We start from the raw sequence: 23,004 nt of genomic DNA on the forward strand, positions 1-23,004 counted from the left end.
TTAACTGAAGATGGCTTTGAACGCAGTTTTGTTAAACGGCTAAACCTTGTTTAAATGACCGACCCTCAAGTTAGTACCAAGTTATTCTATGTCCCCTGATTACTAAATCTCTGTCTAATCACAGAGTACATGGCGTTCAGTCCATTGCCTTATTCTAAAAACACTCCTTTTACCACTTACCTCAGTCTGTTCCAGTCGTTTGTGCACAACCTTCGGATTGGTACTAATTGGCTCTTGCATGGCTGTGCTCTTCGAGACTTCCGTGACCCACAGCTCCAGCTCTCTGATTTGCTGTTGGAATACTGAACTATCCTGGATGATTCTCTCCAGCTGCGCCTGTTGTACTGTAAGCTGTTTCTTGAGGTCAGCGTACCTCTCTGGGATTTCTCTAACTTCCTGTTTCAGCGTTGAGACCTCTGGAGAGGCAGAATCTGCGTTAAGAACCAGATTCTGGCCGACTTTCTGTGCCTGTTTCATGTCAGCTTCACGAGTGGCCATCAAGTTAAGCAAAGCCTGTAAACAGTTTGGTCATAAGACCAAATTCAAAATCATTACAACGACCAACCGATAAGGGAACACAAAAGAAAAGAACCTATGAAAACTTAACGTAGTTAGATGTATTAGATCCAAATCTAATGCCCTGCAGTTGATAGATAAAAAAAGTGGCACGAGATTTCCACGCCTATCAATCGTTGATCACAAATCAAAAGTTCATCCAGACACACTTTCAGAACTTAACCGATTTTAACATGGGTAGAATGGTACATGCCGGTTGTTTGAATCACGCTGAAGATCACACGTCAAGCTATCAGGCTGTAATTCCGATCCTCAAGCCTCAGTGCTACGAGCTGCGAATTTCACAGGCTTGTAAAAGACGAGTGGTTTAGCGCACTCTGTAATGTTTTCCAAAAAGAGTAGATAACGTCCACTTAACTAATCGTCCACGAGACACGGAAATCCCTTTAATTTTTTATTTTGAAAAACAAAAACTTACCTTCGTGTTGTTGAGTTCTTGTTTAGCTCTTTCGGTGTTCGACCCAATTGCCTCCGCCGGTACAATAGCTTCTTCTGCCCATGCGTAGAGAGCACGCACGGGTCTCTGGGCCTTCTGATACTCCGCTACAATGTCCTTGACATTGGTGATTTGATCTAACCTATCCTTAAGGCGGAAAGAAGCGCTTTCCCACATCTTGATTACGTACTGCAATTGCGCCTCGACAACATACACATCATCTGGCTGGCGTTTGATCACATCTGTGGAAATCTCTTTTACGACCTCAAATTCTGGCTTGTGCAATTCAAAATCTTTGTTAAGAGCTTCTACCTGTTCGAGCTGTTTAGCTATCATCTTCGAGTCACACGAAACAGGGCTCTGTGATGAGATCTTGCCATCAAGGTCTTTCAGCCACGCGACAAAGTCCTCCATGTTATCGTGGTATTCATGCAGAATTGGGGCACGCTCTTCAATTTCTGTTTCTCTATCACTGACTTTATCTTTGACGTCACCCCACTTAGCCTTCATATCCTCGAATCTTGTTTGTAATGCATCGCGGTCTGGGCTGGGCTCGGCATTCTCCAACACATTTTCCACGCGGTAAATTAGCTCGTTAGCGAGCTCATCTAAATCTTTGACGTCATCTTTCATGATCTGTAAAAGAAATTCACTTTAAACAACTAACTTCAAACAAAACTGTCGATAAGTAACAAGGCCTTAACCCTTTAATTCCCAGAAGTGATTAACGTTCACTCTCTCACTATAATGTCCATTAAATACCAACAAAAATGTAATGATAAATACTGAAAATTATCTGGTAAAAATTGTTATCTTGATCTAACACCAAATTCTCGTAACTAATTTACAAGGAAATGGGTAGAGGCTTGAAGAAAGAATTGACTATCAGAACTTGGAAGTTCAAAGAATAAAAGTTTCACTTCCTAACAATGTTTTCATCCTTGCCTTTCTTCATGCTCACATATCTGAATTTTTTGCTAATAGTAACACCGCAAAACCTAATTTAAATTTCATTCGAGGTCAAGGAACTCAAATGTGCTATGATATAGAAGAAAGCTAACCAGATTGGGAAAGGGGAACAAGTATATTTTGTGGCATCGTGTGCTGGGAAATCTTAACAATGGTTAGATTTATAAATGGTATGCTAGTGATCAACATCGCTTTAATGTAAAGCTTATTTTATGTTTTTGTAGCACACATTTATTCCGACTATGGAAGTAGAGAGAATTTGCCCGATCTGTACCTCAAACTGGCGTTCTTGCTCCTTCAGTGTATCACGAACCACAGAGATTGGTCTCATACCAGCGAGCTGCTCTTCAATCCTACCCAAATCGTCGACAAACTCAGCGAAGGTTACCTCAACACTTTGACTCGCGATGACTGCGCTCTGCAGGCGAGAATGTCTCTGATCAATATGAGCGTTGAGGCGATCCATCTTGGCTTGGCATCCGCTTAGAATGGTCACCACATCAATTACCATGTCTTCGTCTTCTTTACTATGTTCCATCATCCACTCTCCTTCTGTTTGCGCACTCTTCAGGAGATAGGTCTTGTCTTGTAATTCGCGCTGCAGTGTCTCCGCTTCAGTCAACTGCTTTTTCAGTTTCTCCGGTTCGGTGCTGACTGGTTCTAGTTCTTCAACGGTCACACTGAAGGTCTCAAACCACTTTTCTAGCTGTTTGATGTTTACCTTGAAAGACACAAGGTGCTGATTGTGCTTCTCCAGCTGCGCCCGTCTTCGCCGCAAATGATCTCTTGTGACATTGAATCGTGTGTACAAAGTATCTACTTGGTTTCTGATGATGGCTGCATCTGGAGCATCATCTTCCAAGTGGTCTAACAGCTCCATTCCTACACTTTGAACCATTTCCAGCTCTTCCTCTTGATCAGCGAAAGCATCTAGTAACTCCTGTATCAAGGCTAGTTCCTCGGCAATTTTGTCGGCGTCCATTAAAGGTGTTTTGTAGGCCGAAACAACCACACCCTGCACAACTAGCTCCTCCACAGCGTGTCTATGGAAGTTGAAATTTTCTAAGAGTTGTTTGATCTTCTCCAGATTATTCGATTTCTCTCTGAGGGTGCCTTGAAGCGCAGCATACCGATTTCGTACGTCTTGCACTTGTGCATTCACGATGGTGGCGTCTGCTGGGTCGAATTCCAATAACGAGCGCGCGATATGATCTAATTCGCCGAGAGAGCTCTCTTTTTCTTGAAGATCGCTCTCCATCTCTTTAAGCAACTCTTCGTACTTTTGCGGACCCTTTCTATCGCATGGAACATACCTCAGCAGAGCTGTATTCTTTTCAGCAGTAACCAACCAGGACAAGAAGCTCTGCAAGGTCTCTCCATAATCCTGCGCCGCAGGATCTATCCGATCTAACAGAGTCTTACGGTCAGTGCTGTTCTTTTGAACATTGTCCCATCTGCTTTGAATCTGCGCCATTCTTTGCTCTACTCTTTCACGCTCTTTACCAGGTTCCGTCGCTTGAAGGACATCATCTGCAGACTTCCTTATAGCGGCCAAAACAGGCTCATGTTGCAGTACGTCTTCATTGACAGGCTGTTATAAAAGACAAACAATACCATGTTAAGTAACGTAAAATCAACCAGACACATCAGATGGTTTTGAATCGTGAGTCAAGTCTACTCCTTTTTCGTCCTTGGACGGACCCAGATGCTCAGATCCTAGAGCAAATATCAGCGCTGAAAGGAGCAGGGATCTACCAGCTCTCTATATGAGGAATATAACGTGCTAAATTGATCTTCAGTTCCATTACAACAAAGATGATGGCGAAAGTATAAAGCAGTCGATCAACTATGAATTACATTTTGAGTTGGCTAAGGCTCAAAATCTTACCACGTGATCCTTTTTCAGTTCCCGGATGGAGTCTGTGTCTGACGTCACGGGAGGTTGAGACGCAAGCCTGTCTTCCACACTATTAAGCCAGATGAGGAAGTCATTCGAAGCAGCCTTGAACTCCTTGGATTGCATTAGCGCGCACTTCAAAGCATTTTGCCTTTCGTTATTAACAGCCACGAGCTCGTCTATCGCTTCTTTAGAAACTCTCACTCTGGCTTTCATTTCCTCCTCCGCCACAGGTTCTAGGTTACAATTTCCAGCCAGCCTATCAGCGGCTTCCTGAGCGCTGTCGAGTGAGACCCGCTCGTCAACAAGAGAAGTCTGTAGCTGCTCAGATCGTTCAAGTTGCTCTTGGACCACCTCTGGTTCGCTGCTAACGGGTGGCAGGTTGGCAACCTCTTCTTTAACCTTCGGAATGAACCTTTCAGCATGTTTAGTGTTTGTCACGTAGATAGCAATATAATGTCCAACTCTCTCCATTAAGTCTTCCCGTTCGCGTAACTTGGTTTCAAGGGTGTTGTACTTTTGACGCACGACCGCCACGTTTTCCTGCCATTCGGGTGAGCCAGTCTTTTCTGTCAGAGCTTTTCCGTACTTTTCAAGATCTTTCAAATCTGGTCGTCTGTTGTTCAGGAGCACTATAGATTTCTAGAACCAAAACATACAAAAAGAGTCAAACACTTAACCCAGAGGTGGTCAGAAAATAACGTCTATTGTTAGCCTATCAGTCATTCTACATGAACAGAAACTCGCATCGATTTGAAGCAGTAAGGAACTCTTGTATAAAATTTCACTTTTCATTGACGCAAAAAATTGCCGGGCTTATGGCTGACACTTAAGCCCTGACCACTGACACTGTATTGCCTTCTTCAAAATTCAGAGTAACTCTCTTTCAACGGCTGTAGCTGGGTACAGTTGACAGGTTAGGTATTACAAACAACGTCGCGTTATTCCGTGCAAGGGGAGAAGGAATACCTTTTAGAGAGTTTTCCACACTGTTCAAGTGGCGTGGCAGAGATACTAAGTTCACGAGAGATTTCGAACACCAATTCTTTGATGAATCAATACTACCCTCAGCGTTTTATCTATTCCTTTAAAATGGTATCCGTCAAATCCCAAATTGTTGATCAACAAGCTGTGATCTTTCTCAGTTTAAAATGACAATACTATGGCCTCTTAAGCATCTTTTGCCTGTCGGGTCAAATGCTAGTTCGGTAACCGCGGTTTTCTACCAAAGGATTATTACGCAAGCCGCATGCAAAGATTTAACTTTTTGGTAAGCATCGAAGAATCTATAGGAGAGTTTCAGAGCCACTTTAGATCATCGCGCAATTAAGGTAGCTCTGAATCTACGGTGCAGATTTTTCAAACTTTGCTAGGAAGGAATCTGTCTGAAACTAACAAAATATTCCACCTGAAGATCCACTATCTTATTTCTTACCTTAACTTCTACGAGGTCTTGCTTAGCTCTATTATGATCCAAGACCATGACATACTTAACAACCACAATCTGCTCGACCTCTATGCGGGTCTTCTCCAAGACATGTAGCACCAGCTGATATCGATGGACATCTTCTTGCACGTTCTCTAAAGTCTGGAGGCGTTTGCTAACAGTGGCGCCCAATTCATTCCATCGCTTATCGACGAACGCGATCTCCTCTTCCAAAACAGACAAATCAGCTGTCACCTCCTTGTCACTACAGATGTCTGTGTGGCAAGTGGACGTTTCTGTGAATGTCTGATGTTCTGGCTTGTGTAGCAGAATTTCATGTTGTAAAGTCTGTCGAAAATGAAACATATGTACAAATCAAATGGAAGTTCTGAATGACTTGTGCATGAAACTCAAATCAAGGACCATACCAGCCCAACATTTAGTCTGATAAGTGTGTTTAATCTCCAGTCTGCTGAATAAAGTTAATTTCTTCTGGTATACATAAAAATAAGAAACACTTAAAGTGCCTATGACATGATTTTTTTTTTCTCTGTTTTTCTTAGCTCGATGTATATAAAAAAAAACGAATTTAACCTTTAATCCGAGTGGAAATGTCTTCAAACCCCTTCTTTTTAGTTCAAAACATACGCTATCTGCGAACGAAATTGTCCCCTCTTCCGCGCGGCCAAAATGTCACGTGATTTTCTTTCGTGACGTCAAGTTGTGTACAGCCATCGAAACCAACATGGATGACAGTGCGGCAAAAAGAGTGATTCTATAATCTATAGAATCAGCAGAGTGACAATCGCTCAAATGAATAACTGACTCGCCTCTCACCTCCACACGTTCCGCAACTTGGTGTTTTGTGTACACAAAATTACGTCACGAAGGCCGTGAACTAGGTCCCAGACCCCGAGACGATTTTTACTACAGTATAGTACTTTTAGAGCGCAAAAATTCAGGTTTGAAAACGTCTCCGCCGGATTGAAGGTTAGAATCGTTTTTTATATGCATCAAGCCAAGAAGAACCGAGAAAAAAAATTCATGTCACAGGCACTTTAACAGATGAGGTGTAGTAACGCATAAAACATTCTCGTTCAAACTTACTTCAACAGTAGATTGAAAGTTCAACGATTATGTCGCCTGTATCATTACTTGACCTCAAATATTTTGATAGAAATAAGATAAGTGAAAACCCTATTAAGCCGAAAACACTCGGCGATGTTAACGTGCGAAATCATGGATATCACAGCAAATAATCCCCCATTGAATAAAAAAACAACAGCTGTGTATTGAACAATCAGATTCCAAGATCTGGCACACAATTCTCCTTTCTAGCTGCTATACATTTCCTAGAAATGTGCTTCAGAAAATCGGGCAATGCTTCGAAAAACAAAACCCCTTTGATAAGTTAGTCTAAAATCATTACATCTTTAAGTACGTTGCAGATAAATAAAATTTTAAGAAGAACAAACATGTCGATCACAGCGTTAAGTAGCTTGAAGTATTCAGTTAAAAAAAAAAAAACAAACAGACTAGCCTCTAACAGCTCAATTTGTTGCGTAGTGCTCTCTTCATCTTCCGGGATCTTTTCGCAACTTTTCAAACGCTCTTCCGATTCTGCAAGCCAGTTTGTGAAGGGCTCAGAGACGTTCACATATTTGCTCGCAGAAGGTTCCACGTTCTCCAGCTTCATATTTCGTTGGCTGATATTATCAGAGAGTTGATTCCAGCGAGTATCAAGATCTTGGAGCTTCTGTTCCAAATTGTCTTTCTCACGTCCAGGTCTCACACTGTCCAGCATTGCTCTTCCTTTTTCCATGACGTGTTCGTGAACTGGCTTGTGCTGTTCGACATCTTTTTCGAGCACCTTAAGAGATAAAAGGAAAGGAATCCATGCTTCTATAAGACCTGTTACACAACAGAGCACGTTAATCTCCCGTGAAACATGGGGGCTACTGTTACTTTTATTAAGCTTTATCATTTTGTCTCTTATCTTTGAAATGAAAAATAACATTCTTTTTTGCTTACAAACAAGCGTAAAGACCCCGTGGAGTAACTAAGACAACTACAAAAACCAATGGACAAAGCATGACAGAGGAATGAGCTCAAATTACATACCTGCAGCTTGTCTTGTTGGTCGACGATGACTTTGTGTCTGGCTGACACTGGTCCTTGAAGGTTCAAAAGGTTCTCAGCGGCCGAGAGCCAGCCGCCGAACCCATCCAAGGAATCTTTAAGTTCTTGACTTTGCAGCAGCGCCGTCTGAAACTCAGTCTGTCGTGCGTTAAGGAGCGAAATAAGGTCGTTCATCGGTGGCTCCACTTTCTGTAACTGATCGTCCAGATCTTTGTTGATGGAAGGGTCTTCACCACTAAGCTCTTTGATTTTGTCCGCTAAGCCCTTAGCATTGTCTAGCGAAGTTACATTCGCTTGCACCTCATCTCTCACATTCTGTAAATACCACAAAATAAAGAAATGTTTTCCGCTCCTGTTCGTTACTTACACGTGCTTTCCTTAAATTTGTTTTCCTGGCCGCGGACACAGATCATTGCGGTTCTGTTCTTTCCCTCTAAAGATTTAAAAGCTTTCCTTAATCATACATTTCTTGGTTGGCCAATCTTGCGAGATTATTTTTATATCAAGGCAATCTCCGTTTGCAAAACATTTTCATGTACCTTATACCTTCTATCTTGTACCTTGTACCACGTAACTTGTTTGAACAAAAATGCGAGAAGAATTGCCTTTCTAATCGCTGCAGGAAGTTCTATGGCTTTTTAAGTTGCAAAACAACAACGCAATTCCCTTAAGGAAGCGATGAAGAAAGTTAAAAACGATAAAATACCAAAAAAAAGACAAAAGATAAACCTGTAGCTTATCCAACTCTTTTCTTATCGTCTCAGGGTCACCACCAATAAGATCTAATGACTTCGCCCGTTCCGTTCCCTCTGGGAGCCATTTCTCCACCTTCTCAATCTGTTCTAAAAATTCTCCATACAACTGCAGGCTCTTCTCAACTCTAGAGCGTCGAAGCCGGAGACTGGACCTGAGATCACGTTGCTTGTGAGTGACTTTGGCTACTTCCGTCTGTACCTCAGTACCAGGCTCCGACTGAATGTCCATGACTCGCAAGAGTTGCTGGCTTGACTTCCTCATCAGGCGCACTTGTTTATTGCTCTCTTCCATTTCTTTGATCATCGTCTATGCATTCGAGGTAAAGAGGAAAAAAGTTCGATTACAATACGAAGTGGAAAGATTGCAAAAATTATCGGTGAAATTACGAGACGTTTTCGACACCTTTGGTCGTAATCAGAGTGGAGTACTTTCACAAAAGAAACTTAAAATAAAGACAGCAAGGACTCTGACATTTAATTCTACACCTCTCCTACGCTAACCGAAGCTTTACTCTAGCAGGGACATGGACCCCACCGTAGTAAAGGTGACCCCACCGCAGTAAAGGTGACCCCCCCTCCCAGGAATTCGTCAGGTTTCCCCCACATTTTTTCTAGAACCCACTCTACTACTCTTTGGCGAGGAGAGGCACTGTGAGGGCCTGGGCAAGTGTCTCGCCCAATAGGTGTTGAACCTGGACTTTTGAACCCGGAGCCCAGCGCGACTTTGAATAAGTCAACGTGTATACCTTGAAGAAACTTAAATACCTACAACGTTTCTTTTGGAGTGTCAGTCATATCTCACTTACATCCACTTTGCCGAGTTCATCTTCGCCTTTGTTTAAGTCGACCGGGGCCTGAGCCTCCACGGAGGACTCCACCTGAAAGAAGACCTCCTGAACAGGCTCCAGCTGTGCCTTGTAAACCTCTAGATGTTCCTGGGCACTCTTCAAGTCCTGTTCACGTGATTGAAGTCTCTCAAGTAGGTCTAACATGGGTGTTTGGACTTCAGCTAGTGACTTGTTGATGTCATGAGAGGCCTTTAGGTCGTCTTTCTTTTCAGAGCAGATGGTAGTTGCAGCTACCTCAGCTGATGATAAAACACCAACCTGGGCGTTGGCCTCGGCTTGAAGCCCCTTGTAAAACGACAACAATAACTGATGAGCCACTGCCAGAAGCTTTGAGGAGAACTACGCTTTTGATATTACCAAAACTTACTTAAAGGTATCACACAAAAGATCAACTGGAGAGTAAAGCAGCTCGGCATATCGTATCGCAAAACCCGTCATTTCATTGCTTTTGCTTAACTTCGGTCTTGACTGATAAAGTAAGACCTTATTGTCACTCGTATTTTTTAGCGCTTCACGGAGTTCACTTGTTTTAACTTTGAGTTACGGAAGGTTATTTTGAAGCTTATTGTCTTTTGGATTTTCCTATAGCCAACCCACTATACTTGCTTTGGATATCAATTTTAAGATAATGAATGGAAATTTCCTCTAAGCGAACTTACTTGTACTTCTTTCAGCTGGTTTTCAATAACCTCTGCATCGTTATGAATAGGTTCCAATCTATCAAGTTTCTCGAATGCGTCATCCAAGTAAACTCGTAACTCCCTAGTGGCTGTCACAAACGTAGTCAGGTCCTTCAAAATTCTCTCGAGTTTCACCATCCTTTCATCAGCATCTCTTCGTAGAGTGATGTACCGCTGAGTGAGCGCAGACACTCGTTGTTTGACAGGCGTCAGATCCAAGTGAGCTTTGTCTTCCCCTTTAAGTTGTTCACCCAATGATTCAAGCTGGGATCCCAAATTTGAGATTTCGCCTTGGATAGCCTGAGAAAAGCAATGCATAAGGGACAATCACGGAAAATTGGCTAATAGTTTCTCTAGTCTGTAAGGCTAACAAGCGACCAACGAAGGGGGGAAGGGGTGGGGGGGCAGTGAAGGTCAGAACGGATGGTTTAATTCACGAACGACTTCAAGCTGCTATCCACGTTCTCCTCTTGTGCTGCCCATGAGAAACCCCTTGGTTTTCATGGGTTTATCAAGTGCTGTGTTACCTGCATAAGAAGCCCGCGCATTTTTACTCGCGTATACCATTTCCCAAACTAATAAACAGAATTCTGTACCTTAACAGTTTCAAGCTTTTTCTTGCCAACGTCAACGTTGATTCCTTCGTAGTCACACTCCGCCATTTTTCTTTCCACTCTATTAAGTTCGTTTTCAACTGGCAGCAACAAGCCTCTGTAATTTTTCACCAACTGTGAAGCTTCCGCTACTTGACGCCGTCTCTCCAAGTAAAACTGGTTTACCAGGGTCCACCTGTCAATCATGCCTTTGACGTCATCCTTTATTTGCGTCACTCCTTCGGTAACAGACAGATCTTCGCAGCTTTCAAGCAGGTCATCTGAACTGTCCACAAGAAAGCGGTAGATCGGGCGATGTCCTTCTATGTCCTCCTGTAGGAACTGCTGTAAGTACTGTTCGAATGAAAGGGAAGTTTCAATGCTATGTATTAACCCTTTAGCTGCCACTAACTGAAAACAGGTAGTCGTGTAGTTTTTTAAATCAAGATAATTTGCTTTTAACAACTGAGTTGATAATGTAAAATGACCACCGTAAAGAGTTTCTAAAGCTGACCTTTCGTGCGTTAGCCCTTCGCCATTCGCTCTGAGGAAGGGCTAATAACTCTCAGTTTATAAAACCAAATTATCTTATGATACTTACCACCGACGCTGCACCACACTTTCTTTACAAAATGACCCCCTTTCCTTCATTAGCCCTTTGATTGTCTGAGTCAATGTTGAGTCTGAATCAATGTTGACTTGTTTTTTTGGTCTTACTCGAAATCAATTACGTGAGGTCAGATTACGAGTTGTTCTCAGTACACTGCATCAAACCAATACCCTACCATGAAATTTAAATCAAGGCGAAGTGCTACTCGGTTCTGATGCTTAAAGCTACTTTTCGGGCAATAATTCAACAGCTGGCTGAAGTACCTAGAATACATGGGGAAACATTTGGGGTAGTAAGCACTTCACAGTGAAAAGTTTACGTTTACAGTATTTTCACCTATTCCTCTTGAGGTATTTCCGACTTACCTTAATCAGTGTTTGCTCTCTTATCAGGGCATGTTTTTCACAAACAATCATCGCGTTACAATCTGCAACCATCTGCTCGGTCTCTGTAAGCCATGGAAGTAAATCACTGATTGACTCAGAGTATTTCTGAGACAGTGGTACAATTTCCTCGAGTTTCTCCTGCCTTTCTGCTGTGCTATAATACACTTCCCTCCAGCGGCTTTCGACGTCATCCAGGTCCTTTTGAAGAGCTTCACGGTTGGGGCCTGGGGCGGTCTTTTCTAGGACCTCACGACCGAGTTTGAGAAGTTCGTTGAACACAACCTCTCTCAAGGTGATTTCAAGATATAGACCCTTGAAACAACAAAAACATAGAAGATTAAGAGGATGTTCTGAATGCAAGATGAAATGTGTGATAAATGAAAATGAAATGTATCAATACGTGCATCTTGAAATCTTATCAACCTAGACAAAGATCGGTGAGTGCTAATGACGTTCCCAGGGCTCGACACTAACGGTAGCCCACTACCCACAGACCAGTAGAAATTCAGTTTTGGCCAGTGGTTTTCGATTACAACTAGCCCGGCAGTTTGCCTAGTAAACAAACTGAAATTGGCGTAACATCTAAGATGCCACTAGCCACTTGGCTATTAAGTTGGAAAGTTAGTGACGAGCCCTGGTTCCTCATTTCAAATGTTTAATTTTGATTACCTCGTGATCTTCTTTCTGTTGTTGAACCACCTCGTAAATGGCACTGATGGGTTGTAGCTGAGCCATGCTTCTTTCAAATTCATTCAGCTGGTTTTGAGCTTCGTTCAGCGACAGTTGAAAGTCTTGACTATTTATAACAATGTTTTGTAGACGGGCTTGTCGTTGTAGCACAACAGAGTGTAGCCGTTCAAAAGGCTCTTCCACTGAGCTGAACTTCTCCCTGAGTTCGGCAACAAGAGTAGGATCACCTTTTTCTGCTTCCATCAGATAATCAGTAATTTCTTCGAGCAAGTCAAGCTTTGCGCGGTACTTCTGGAATTCGTCGTTAAGGGCCTGCAGGCAGAAAACAAAGATTGTGATGGGTGTAATTCCGACTGCAATAACACTCCCGTAAAACTCCTTAAAGGAAGGATCACTGATGACACTTTCCAGGTCGCAAGAGCGTTACCTTGGTGTTGGCCAGTTGTGCTTTGGCCTTATCGCTGTCTTCGCTGATAGGTGACAGTCCACTGATCGTTTCAGACATTCCTTCTAGCCACTCCTCGATTTCGCGATGCACCTCCATGAACAGAATCAGCTTCTCAACGTGCTTCGTCAATCGAACCTGTACACAGAAAATAAACAGTACGCTTTTTTTTGTTTTCTGTTAGAGGATTGGACCCTATAATGATGGGATGTTGTTGGTTCTTCAGAGTACACGTTATGTCCATTTATGATTTGTCTTTCTTGTTATCACGCCAAAATATATTTGTAGCAATAAAAACAATTTGTAAAAACAGTTTAGTTGGATATAGGTTTCTTGATCCAGAACACTAGAAGAGAAGTTAAAACCCAAAAATCGACAAATATGATTTCGAATGACGATGATTACGACGAATTAATGTTTTAAGAAAGTTTGGCGCAAGACTGTACTTATTGTAATTCATGAATCCACTTCTTATAAAAAGTTCATTAACAGTTGCAACAACCTTAAGCGTCTACAATTGACAAATATAATAACCTATAAACTACAACATACAAAGGTGAGAAAGCAACACAGAAACGTGTTTTAAAGCGGAACCTTTTGACGTTTCAGCTTATTGACATTCATCTCGTATTTCTGAGATACAGTGGCCAGTTCTTCAGCTAAATCCACAGCTTGCTCAACTCGCGGAGGACCTGACATTTCGACTACCTCCAGATCAGCTTTCTGTTCCTCAAGAGTGCTTAGAAGTTCCTGGGAGTGGAAAATCAGTTACATGTCAGGAAAAGAGCTGTTTTTCAGTTGACGCCGAATACAATCCGGGTTGGAATGATTTTGCTTCACCCCACTCCGTGATTGGTGAAGAAAATTTTACTACCTTTTAAATCAATCAGAAATAGTTAATAGTAGTTCTTTCCTAAGAATTGGTCCAAAAATCTGGAATTCTCTACCCTCAGATATGAGAAAATTGCCAATTCCACCTTCCGGAAAAAGTTAAGGAATAAACTCTCTGAAGTTTTATTGAAATTTGATGACCACCTTGATATCACCGAAATTATGCGCCAATTGACTAAAATTTAGATAGCTCTGAAACACGACTTGACTTTTATTTTCTGTGTAATTCACGTTGCCATTTTTGTATCTTAATAATATTTTTAACTGATACCATAATTTCCTTTTGCGACAGCTGGTACTGTTTGTAAAATATGTTTCGTCTTTTCCTCTCTATAAACTTGTCTCTTTCCCTGCCTCGATTAGGCTCTTCTATATGCGGCTGGAAGCTAACATGAAATTATAATTTGTGAATTACTAAATAAAGTTTGTTGTTGTTGTTGTTTGTTGTTGTTGTTAATGTTTGCTGTTGTGTTGTTGTTTGTTGTTGTTTGTTGTTGTTTGATGTTGTTTGATGTTGTTGTTTGATGTTGTTTGTTGTTGTTGTTGTTGTTTGTTAACCTTGTTACCTCTAAGAGCGACAAGCATCTTATTTCCCCTGACAATATCACCCCTAAATCACACATTAAGCTTACAAGAACAAAGGAAATGATCACCAACTAAACAAGCTTTTGACTGTTAAACAAATTCTCCTTGTCAGCACCTTAGGAAATGTGTAGAAAACAGTAGGGAGAATATGCATACTGATATAAGGGTGTAAACGGTTAAACAAATTGTCAGTTGGTCGCATGCGTTTTCCACGCTTCAGACAGTTTAACTGTGTCCACTTCTTGTTCTGATTGCCTCCTTATAGCATTTACTTTGTTCTCATTGGCTTTCAGTTTGTGTTAACCTTGGTTTTTATCTTCCAACAATAGCTAAATGTCTTTCCAAACCAATGTTGACGATTAAATTAAGTGGACTTGTTGTATGCCACAAGATTTTACGAACCTCAACTTTCACTAATTCTTCCTTGCCCTTTTCCACGTCCAACCCGATAGCGGGCTCAGACTCAAGATAGCTGTCAACTGCGACAAAAGTCAACTCAACAGGCTCCAAAGCTTTCTGGTATGGCTCAATAGTCTGTTCAGCCACTCGGGTTTGCTTTTCCAAATCAAAGTTTGCCCTGCAGAGCTTCTCGTAGCGCGTATTAGCAATTTGCAGTTCATCTGTGATGTGTGACGTGTCTACACTGAGAGAGTTGTTCTCACAAAAATCAGTAAGGGCCTTTGAAGCCATGTTTAATAGTTGATGAACTCCCCTGTGGCTCTCCACTCCTTCTAAGAAGGCCTGAAATGAATTTGGGAAGCATTAGAATCCAAATGAAGTGAACAAAGAAAAGAAATTGCGGTCGTTCTTCAAAACGATATTTTCCAAATAATTTCAAGTTTCAAAGTCGACTTTAGTCACTTTTTCTCCACATAAATTTCCCGCGGTTTGAATTGAGAAAAAAAATGTGGGGAATAGAGCCCTTTTCTGCATCAAAGCTCACAACTGCTCCAGAAAGACCGACCGACCTACTAACGAACTGAGTCATTTAGTGAAAGACTAACCCACTGACCCACCGCACGACCAAATTACTTACTGACTCACTGAACAATGACCGACGTTGACTAACCCTAACTGAAAAACTAGAGTAACTCGCTCTCTACCGAAGGAATCGTACTCCATCACGTCACCGCACGAATATCGTCAAATGTAGGTTACCTGTGCTTCAGCTTTATGACGAACAGCACTTTCTTCGTCACGAGGTACTTTCTTCAGTGACTCCACTTTTTCTTCTGCCCCTTCTAAATAAAGAGTGAACGCCTGCAAAACCTCGTTGTATTGCTCTGCTAGAGGCTGGAGTGAGTCTAAAGTTTGCTTTCTTTGGGTGGATTTTTCCGTCACAGCTGCGAAGCGACGGTCGATGTCTGCAAGCTTGTACTTGAGTACGTCACGTTCTGGCCCGTTCGGCATGGATGCCATTGATTGGCTAGCGTTACTATCAACCTGCTGGATCACTGGCTGTTCGCTAGCAATCTCTTTACATAACACCTGCATTGGTAAAAAGCATTAATCGGATTAAAATCCAAGCCTTTCTTGCAAGCATTTCTTTTCCAACGGTTTGTGCCACACATTCCAGTGAGTGGTTTGAGTACTTTTGTGTTCTCAAATCGCTCTTTTCCAACCAAGAGTGTAAATGAAGGAGTTAAGTTATTAAATAAACTGTGGTGTTACATCAGTAGGGGCATTACAAGATAATGTGGTTTTATCGAGTTGTTACTAAATTGGCACACCGTAAAGAGTTTCAAAGCTGACGCTTCAAGCTTTAGCCCATTCGCCCAATGTACATTGTCAACTCAGTTAATAAAACCAAATCACCACGAGCATAAATAGTATTGGCACCTTGTCAAAGAAGCCTTAGGAAAGTTGCCGGAAGTAAAACGGAACCTTATTCTGTGGGAGCGTCGCAATACTCACCTTATACTATGAACTGATTTTAGACATGAACAAAGGTATTAACAAAGTAATCAATAATACCGCACCTCTTGATCTTGTTTCTGTCTGTTGACTTTCTCAGGTTTCACCGAGATGGGTTCCTGTCGATTAAGTGTCTTTTCCGTTTCCACCAACCAACGAATGACGTCAGCAAGCGACGCGTCCAGCTCTTGGGACTGAACAAGCCTCACTTGAAGCTGGCCAACTCTCTCCACCACCGCGGCGGAAAGTATTTCGTAAGCCTTCTGCAGTGGGTCCAGCTTGGTGGCGACCACATCGTCTATGGTCTGCTCCTCGGGGCATACCTCAACTAGTCGGTGCCCGCAGTCTTCGGCGGATAGTAAAAGCGGTTTGTTTTCCTCTAAAGTGTCATGTAAATCCTGTTGGAAGGAAAGAAAAGTTTAAAACAGATGGTCAATTTTTCGTTTATCTATGCGAACGGTTTCAAACGAGTAAAAAGTTAAAATGGCGTTTGACCTGCCTGGCTATCGGGAGAGACTGGCAAGGGCACAGCTCTTAAAACTCACAACTCCATATAAACGCTCCGTAAAGTTGTCACGAAGGGGAAGGCTGCCTTGGGAGCCAGAGACCATAAAAATAAGGCCCGAGATCTAAATTCTTTAGAGAAGTTATGACCGAGCAGAGAAATTTCCGATAAAAGGATATGGAACGCGGAACATCTTCAATGCAAAACAAGTCACAGACTTCATTTCAATAAGTGCCTAGCAAAATCGAAAGTCTTGCCTCAGCTTCCTTCAGCTGTTTTTTGATTCCACCCAGATTTGAGGAAATAGGCTCGAACTGCTGAACTGCGGCTGATACTTTGGGTAGCCAGGCTTCAAATTCGAAAATAGCAGTCTGGAAATCTTCAGCATTCTCAATCACCTACAAGTTAAGTAGAAGGATGATAAATTCATCGTCAGCTAAAAGCTATTAGGAAAATAACAGGGCAGGGTATTTCTTTTCACAACTGATTTCCGAAACCATTCGTTTTTGTTTTTGTTTTTGTTTTTTTTTACCAAGAGTCTTATTTCTAGGTGTTATCTAACTAATAATACAATAGTGATTACGAAGGATTTCTTTATTGCCATAGCTAGTGACTAGCCATGAGCTCTAGGCACTTTACACTACTTTGCGGGAAACTTTGCAGATATCCCTTAACAAGGCCAGACCACAACGACGGGAGCAACGTTTCCTTCTCTTTCCAAAAAGTGCGTGGGTTCTTTAACGTTCCCTGCTAACCAGTACAGAGAAGATGCAAGGGACGGGGCATACAGTTTTTTGTCCTCAACCGAGAAGACTAAAATGTCTAAATACTTGCAGATGTCGAAGAAAACTAAACAAAGCTTAAAAACCCTTTCACCTGTTCAAGTTTAAGTTCCTCTGCTTCCAGTTTGTCATACAGGTCTTTGTAGGAAGCATTCAAAGCAGCGAGCTGATCCTGTACGGGAGAAGAGTTCACCAGTTGATGATCCACATTGCGAAGGAGCTTCTCACCAGCCTCATTGAGAGACTCGACATCATCTTTACCATTCTCGAACACTGATAGTAAGGTCTAAACGAAATCAAAATCAAACAAAAAAGACGCGTTAATAATGTTGACAAACAAGACTACAGATTAAAATTGCGGAGATATCGAATTCCGACTCACCTTTACTGTGTCTCTGTTGGCCTTCACTTTGTTTACATCTGCTCCTAATGCACTCTGGGAAGCCAAGGCTGCTTCAGCGCGGTTCAACATGAGTTTGACTTTGTCAGCGGCGTCTTCGTATTGTTTCAGTTGCTGTTGGACATTGTCAATCTCATTCTTCGTGGCCTCCACGACATCTGTCATGACTTGCCAGCGATTGGCTACTTCTTTATTGAGCATTTTAACAGGTTCCAATCCTTCTGTGATGTTAGCTGCATCACAAGCGTTGTTGAGGGCCGTTGCCGCTGACATGAAAAACTCGAACACTGGCGCGTGGTTACTTACGTCCTCTTGAAGGGCCTGGAAACCATATGAAAGATCCAACACAAGTCAGTGATAAAAAAAACTACATCGGTGATTTTATCGATTTCTTTCCAAAAAACAGACATTATAAGAGAATTCTAGGTGAGAAGGAGAATGAAAGAAACATAGGAGAAGATTTAGCTTCAGATCTTGGGCCAGAAAGTACTACAAAAATGTTTTTGTTGTTATTGCTGTTTTTACTCAAATCAATCGGAAAAAGTCTCATGGAAAAAAACCCAAGCCATACTCACGGAAATCAAAGTTCTCACCCTTAAATTATTGCGTTGGGAATTCAAGCTCTCGAAATTGCAGAGAACTGGAGTGAGGTTGATGACTTTCTGTTCCGTCTCTCTGAGCCAAATGTTCAACGCGCGGTAAGCGTCGTCGTAGTTATGGGCCAATGGGAACACTCTCTCAATGACGACGTGTCGGTTGTCGCTTCTGACTCGCACACCCTCCCACAGGGTACGAGTGGCTACCACACGGGTTTCAAACTGCTGCTTATCCGGGGCTTCCTCGGCTTTGCCAAGAAGACTCTCTGCTGCTGGGAAGAGGTAGTCGGAGATAGGGCGAAGGCGGCCTACTTCTCGAACGACGATCTGGAAAAACAAGACATGAAATGGCTCCCTCAGTTGTGCTCTGAGGCAGGGCACTAACTCTAATACCTTCCCCCATCAAGGAGAATACATGGGTACCAGGGAACTGCGAGGAAACTCAACGACGGACTAGTATTCCAGCATTCCACGCCACTCTCTACGATCTGGATACTGGGATAAGCCAGGGCGGTAAAGGACCGTAAGGCTCGTTAGACATCACTCGCATTTAGTTCGCCAGTGAGAATAGACATTCCATCACGCAATAACTAACCTCATGAGATGTTCTCTGTTCTTTAATGACGATAAACTCTGCTGATACAGGTTTAGCTCGGGTCAGGGACTTGTCCAGCTTTACAACCCTTCTATCAAAGTCATCAAAGGTGTCATACACTTGCTGTTTCTCTGTCAGCGCCGTTTCGAGTCTTCGGCGGCGATCCGTCAGTTTCACCGTCACTTCGTTAATGGTCGATTTCGCTCGGTTGATGCTCGAGTGAACTTCGCTTATGACTTCGGGTTCGCCGCCGTTTTCTCTGATGATCCACTCGCCAGTCTCTTCCATGGTGTCAATTTTTCTCCGATGAATGACAACCTCCTCTTCCAGATTCTAGCAAAACAGAACAGAAAATACTTAACTTTTCAAAAGATGGCTAAATTTCGTCTACGCCTTTTTCTATTTCATTGCCTTTGCATTTCGCGTTTGTCCAAGTTTCTCTTCTTCCATGCGTTACAAAGAAACTAGCAGTTCTGGCAAGGCTCACAAAAAGGAACTTAATCCACGTGGTGTTTATAAATGAAATAATTAACAGAAAGCGTCCGCAAAATGTAGGCGAAGAAAGACCCAAAAAAGTTTATCGCCGTCGCAACTAAAATCACTGCTGAATAAAAACAGGTCTGTGAAAGGTTATATAGATAGACAGTTTAATTGAAAAACATTGCAACCGAAGGTTGAATTACGTATTCACTTACAAATTTAAGAAATATATCAAAATGGTAACATACTTTTAAAATATTAAAAATTAGGTTACATAAATAGAGTCAGCTTATACAAAGCGTGCGTAAACGATGAAAGATAAAACTATCACGGCACCTGTTCGTACGAACCACAGGTAAATTAAAAGCACGCTTTTTCCTTAAGTCCACCCTAGATACATTCCTGGGCGGCAGGAGCTTATGCAGCTTGTGATTTGGTGCAAGAAGGTTAGAAAAGAGCTTGTTGGCAACATTGTCACGCCGCTCATGCAGCGAGATAAGCCCAGTGCACGATAGCGCCTCGTCATATTCTTTATCAGGGAAGATTATGGGTAATGCGCGCTTCTGGCATCTTTCTAAATCAACTGATAAATATTGAGGTAGGCTGCTATGAAAGAGCGCGCATGCGTATTCCATAACAGATCTAATACATGTAAGATAGAATAAAACGAGCTCCTTAGACTTAACCTGGGCGCGCTTTAATTGGCGTAAGAAGTAAAGGCGCTTGTTGACTTTCTTTACTATCTCATCTACATGTGCGTTCCATTTGAGATCGAAGGAGAAGGTGACAGCTAACATCTTAGCTTTATGAACGTACTCTAACTCCTCACTATTGACTATTATATAGTGAACACACGAGCAATTTAGAAATTTCATACTAAATCAACCTTTCGGAAAAGGGCAAAAGCGCGTGATTCAGTCAACAGACAACATCGGTGGGCAATCTTTGAGAATAGAGGCAAGTAATTCTTTAATGTACCTGTACGTGTTGCAACTGGTCCCGGATGTTCTCCAAGTCTGTCACAACGACCTCAACTGACACAAAACTCATGATACCCATCACCTTCATTTCAATCTCATTCCCAGCTCCCTGGAAAACTTCCACGGTCCGGATGTACTTCTCCAGTTTGACTTTTCTCTCTTTCAAGCGAATCTATCGAGAAAAACGTTGTGAGTTACACAGCACTGGTATACTATTGAATTTATTACCATGCTTCAACCTGCCCACAAACATTCACGGGTGGATTTTTAACTCTTTAATCAAAGAATGACTGGCTTCTAATTTCTCCTTACAATATAACTTATGAATCAAAAGTAGAGGTCACGAGAATAAAGGAAATGATCATCAACTAAAGAAGTTCTTGATTGCTATGCAAATTCTCTTGGTCAGCACCTTCGAAAATGTATAGAGAACAGTATGGAGAATGTGCATCCTGAAGTTAGGGTATCAAAAGTAAAAAGGGAAGATAAACTATGCCGGAGTAGCTGTCCGTCTAACTCACCTGCATGACTCTATTGTCTTTGATGATCGTGATGATGTACTCGTTGTTGGTAACTTGCTTGGACAATCTCAGTAACTTTATTTCTGTCTTTTCCAACACGTCGATACATTTCTGTTGACAAAGACCCACACACATCGTTAAGCTTCAAATAATTGTCTACAAAGCGAAAAATTCCTCGCAAACACTGCGACTGTTTTGTACTTACATTAACTTTGATGAGTTCTTCCTTGGCTTGTCCGATGTTAAAACCGACTTTAGGCTCGGTTCCTAGAATACCCTCTGCTTCCGCCATAACTTGTTGCATTGGTTGCAATGCTTCTTGCACCTGAAAAGCCGAGACAACATTAGTTATTTCAAAGCAAAAAAAAGTTAAGTATAGGCCTTTTAAAAGAGGAAGTTTATTTGGCAAATGTTAAAATACAGTTTACGTTTTATAGTTTACATGTTTGTTTAATTGTTAGACTGTCTGCTCACTCCCTGAGTAACAGACTACCTGAAAGACCAACTAAGTGTCTGTCGGAATGAATGACTGAAAGGCTGATTGACATCAAAAAGTAGTTTGGCAAAGATATGTATTAATGCTAGTGGACGTGGTAATCTCTTGCAAGAGTAAAAGTATATATATTTTTTTGCATAAGCTGTTACGAACCAGCGCAAGGGTTTTGTTGGAATTTCTCAGTTCTTTTTCTCCACCGAGCAATTTCGTATTCAACGCTTCCCATCGTCTCTTAACTTCCTCCACTTCACCGATCACCATGACAACGTCGTTATTGATTAAGAGCTCGTGACACACGCCAATCAAAGCCTCAGACATGGTCAAAAGGTTATGATACACTGGTCTGTGGTTTTCCATGTCCTCACGCAAAGCCTGTCGAACGAGAATGACGTATTTTTTAATCTTTAATTTTCGTGTCATAAATACACTGACGAATAGGATCAGATAAGTTATACCGGCAAAATTTTGGGCATAATGCTGAAGTCAAAAAATTGAGCCTAATGCCGGCATAATGACTAAACTTCTAAAAATTTCATTTCAATAAGAGATAAATTCTGTAGCCTGAGTGATGTCAATAGAGAGCCAGCTTATTCTTCTGACTCTTTAGGAATTTGATCTAGTAAATTATTGAGTTTTGAACTTCGGTAAGCCATTTTTACTTCACAAGTTTTACCTGTTGACGGTAGGACTGTGGGTGGGACGGGCAGGGAGGCTTCGTGGCCTCGCTATCGCCATAGTGCCATGTTTTCCAGCGAGACGCTTAATAGTCTTATGCTCAAATTTTCGAGCATAATTTATCTGATCCGACTAACGAAACTTACTTGACCTGATGCCTAAACCCTGCGCTAAAATAAAAACAACATACAAAGGTAAAAAAAAAAAAAGAGCAAATCACCTTGAGTTGTTCTTGTTTCTGTGACATGATTGTGAGGTCGCCCATATCACCGAATCCCAAAGCCAGTTCGTCGAATTTCTTCTCGCTCTCACTTAACCACGTGATCACCTCCTTTCGCACTTCCACGTAGCCAAATACGCTCGGTACCAGTTTACCAAGACTCCTATTCCGCTCGTCAATGCCTGCTCTTAAGCTTTTCCAGCGGTTGTTCACATCCATAAGTCTCAACTCTATGTTACTTCTGTCGGGTATGGAGTCTCCTCGTGCTAGCATGTCTACACCTCCTTGCCTGAGTTCTTCGTACAGCGGAGCGTGGAGTTCGATGTCTTCTTTGATGACCTTAAAAATTCACAGCATTACAGTTTGCTATCAATTCCGAGGTCAAGATATGGTCCAGTAAGGTTAAAAAACTGGGACACACTGAGCGTGGCGGCAACTTGCTTTGCATTACATGGAAAATATTTTCTATGAGAGTATATTGTCCCTGCAACTACTTGTACAAATTCTACCTGGTTTGAGTTTATGCGAAGATTGCGGAGACTACTTTTGATAACAAGACCTGCAGAGCACCTTCTCGCGTCGCGCATTTCGGCTAAGGATGTCTTACTACTTAAAGATTTATTTCAAAGACTAAATCATGATCCAAACCGATTATGCCATTTACAGTAGCAGAGAAATGAAGAACTGAACTGCTTTCACTTCATGGTAAGACATTCTAGTTACATTCACAAATCAAATAGCTTGAGTCACCTTCATAAAAAAGCATAACAATCTGTAATGAAAGCCACCTCACAACTTTTTAGGCCTTCGTTCTTATCACCATGGCGAAGCTAACAAACACAAAAAGACTAAACAACTTCAAACACAACTCAGTCATCCGCCTAGGGAAAAGGAAACGTTTTCAAGGTTTGTCG

General features: G+C 41.9%; 1 protein-coding gene across 1 annotated transcript in view; it reads right to left on the reverse strand.

The window, feature by feature from the left end:
* Positions 1–23,004, reverse strand: part of LOC111322112 (uncharacterized) — a 118,064-nt gene that overhangs the window by 34,713 nt on the left and 60,347 nt on the right. The window contains exons 60-87 of the mRNA XM_022925166.2: positions 22,091–22,429; positions 21,349–21,567; positions 20,905–21,024; positions 20,700–20,810; positions 20,177–20,350; positions 18,719–19,051; positions 18,121–18,450; positions 17,510–17,848; positions 17,222–17,413; positions 16,603–16,743; positions 15,906–16,238; positions 15,085–15,414; positions 14,329–14,667; positions 13,045–13,200; positions 12,433–12,588; positions 11,985–12,317; positions 11,295–11,627; positions 10,323–10,673; positions 9,706–10,026; positions 9,005–9,331; positions 8,173–8,505; positions 7,426–7,758; positions 6,845–7,174; positions 5,314–5,652; positions 3,870–4,520; positions 2,256–3,572; positions 995–1,648; positions 181–513 (exon numbers count right to left, since the gene is read on the reverse strand). Coding sequence (XP_022780901.2) covers positions 181–513; positions 995–1,648; positions 2,256–3,572; positions 3,870–4,520; positions 5,314–5,652; positions 6,845–7,174; positions 7,426–7,758; positions 8,173–8,505; positions 9,005–9,331; positions 9,706–10,026; positions 10,323–10,673; positions 11,295–11,627; positions 11,985–12,317; positions 12,433–12,588; positions 13,045–13,200; positions 14,329–14,667; positions 15,085–15,414; positions 15,906–16,238; positions 16,603–16,743; positions 17,222–17,413; positions 17,510–17,848; positions 18,121–18,450; positions 18,719–19,051; positions 20,177–20,350; positions 20,700–20,810; positions 20,905–21,024; positions 21,349–21,567; positions 22,091–22,429 — 9,567 coding nt within the window. The remainder of the gene's footprint in view (positions 1–180; positions 514–994; positions 1,649–2,255; positions 3,573–3,869; positions 4,521–5,313; positions 5,653–6,844; positions 7,175–7,425; positions 7,759–8,172; positions 8,506–9,004; positions 9,332–9,705; positions 10,027–10,322; positions 10,674–11,294; positions 11,628–11,984; positions 12,318–12,432; positions 12,589–13,044; positions 13,201–14,328; positions 14,668–15,084; positions 15,415–15,905; positions 16,239–16,602; positions 16,744–17,221; positions 17,414–17,509; positions 17,849–18,120; positions 18,451–18,718; positions 19,052–20,176; positions 20,351–20,699; positions 20,811–20,904; positions 21,025–21,348; positions 21,568–22,090; positions 22,430–23,004) is intronic.

Source organism: Stylophora pistillata, chromosome 13 (genome assembly GCF_964205215.1).
Source record: "Stylophora pistillata chromosome 13, jaStyPist1.2, whole genome shotgun sequence".
In the NCBI taxonomy this organism is placed as follows: domain Eukaryota; kingdom Metazoa; phylum Cnidaria; class Anthozoa; order Scleractinia; family Pocilloporidae; genus Stylophora; species Stylophora pistillata.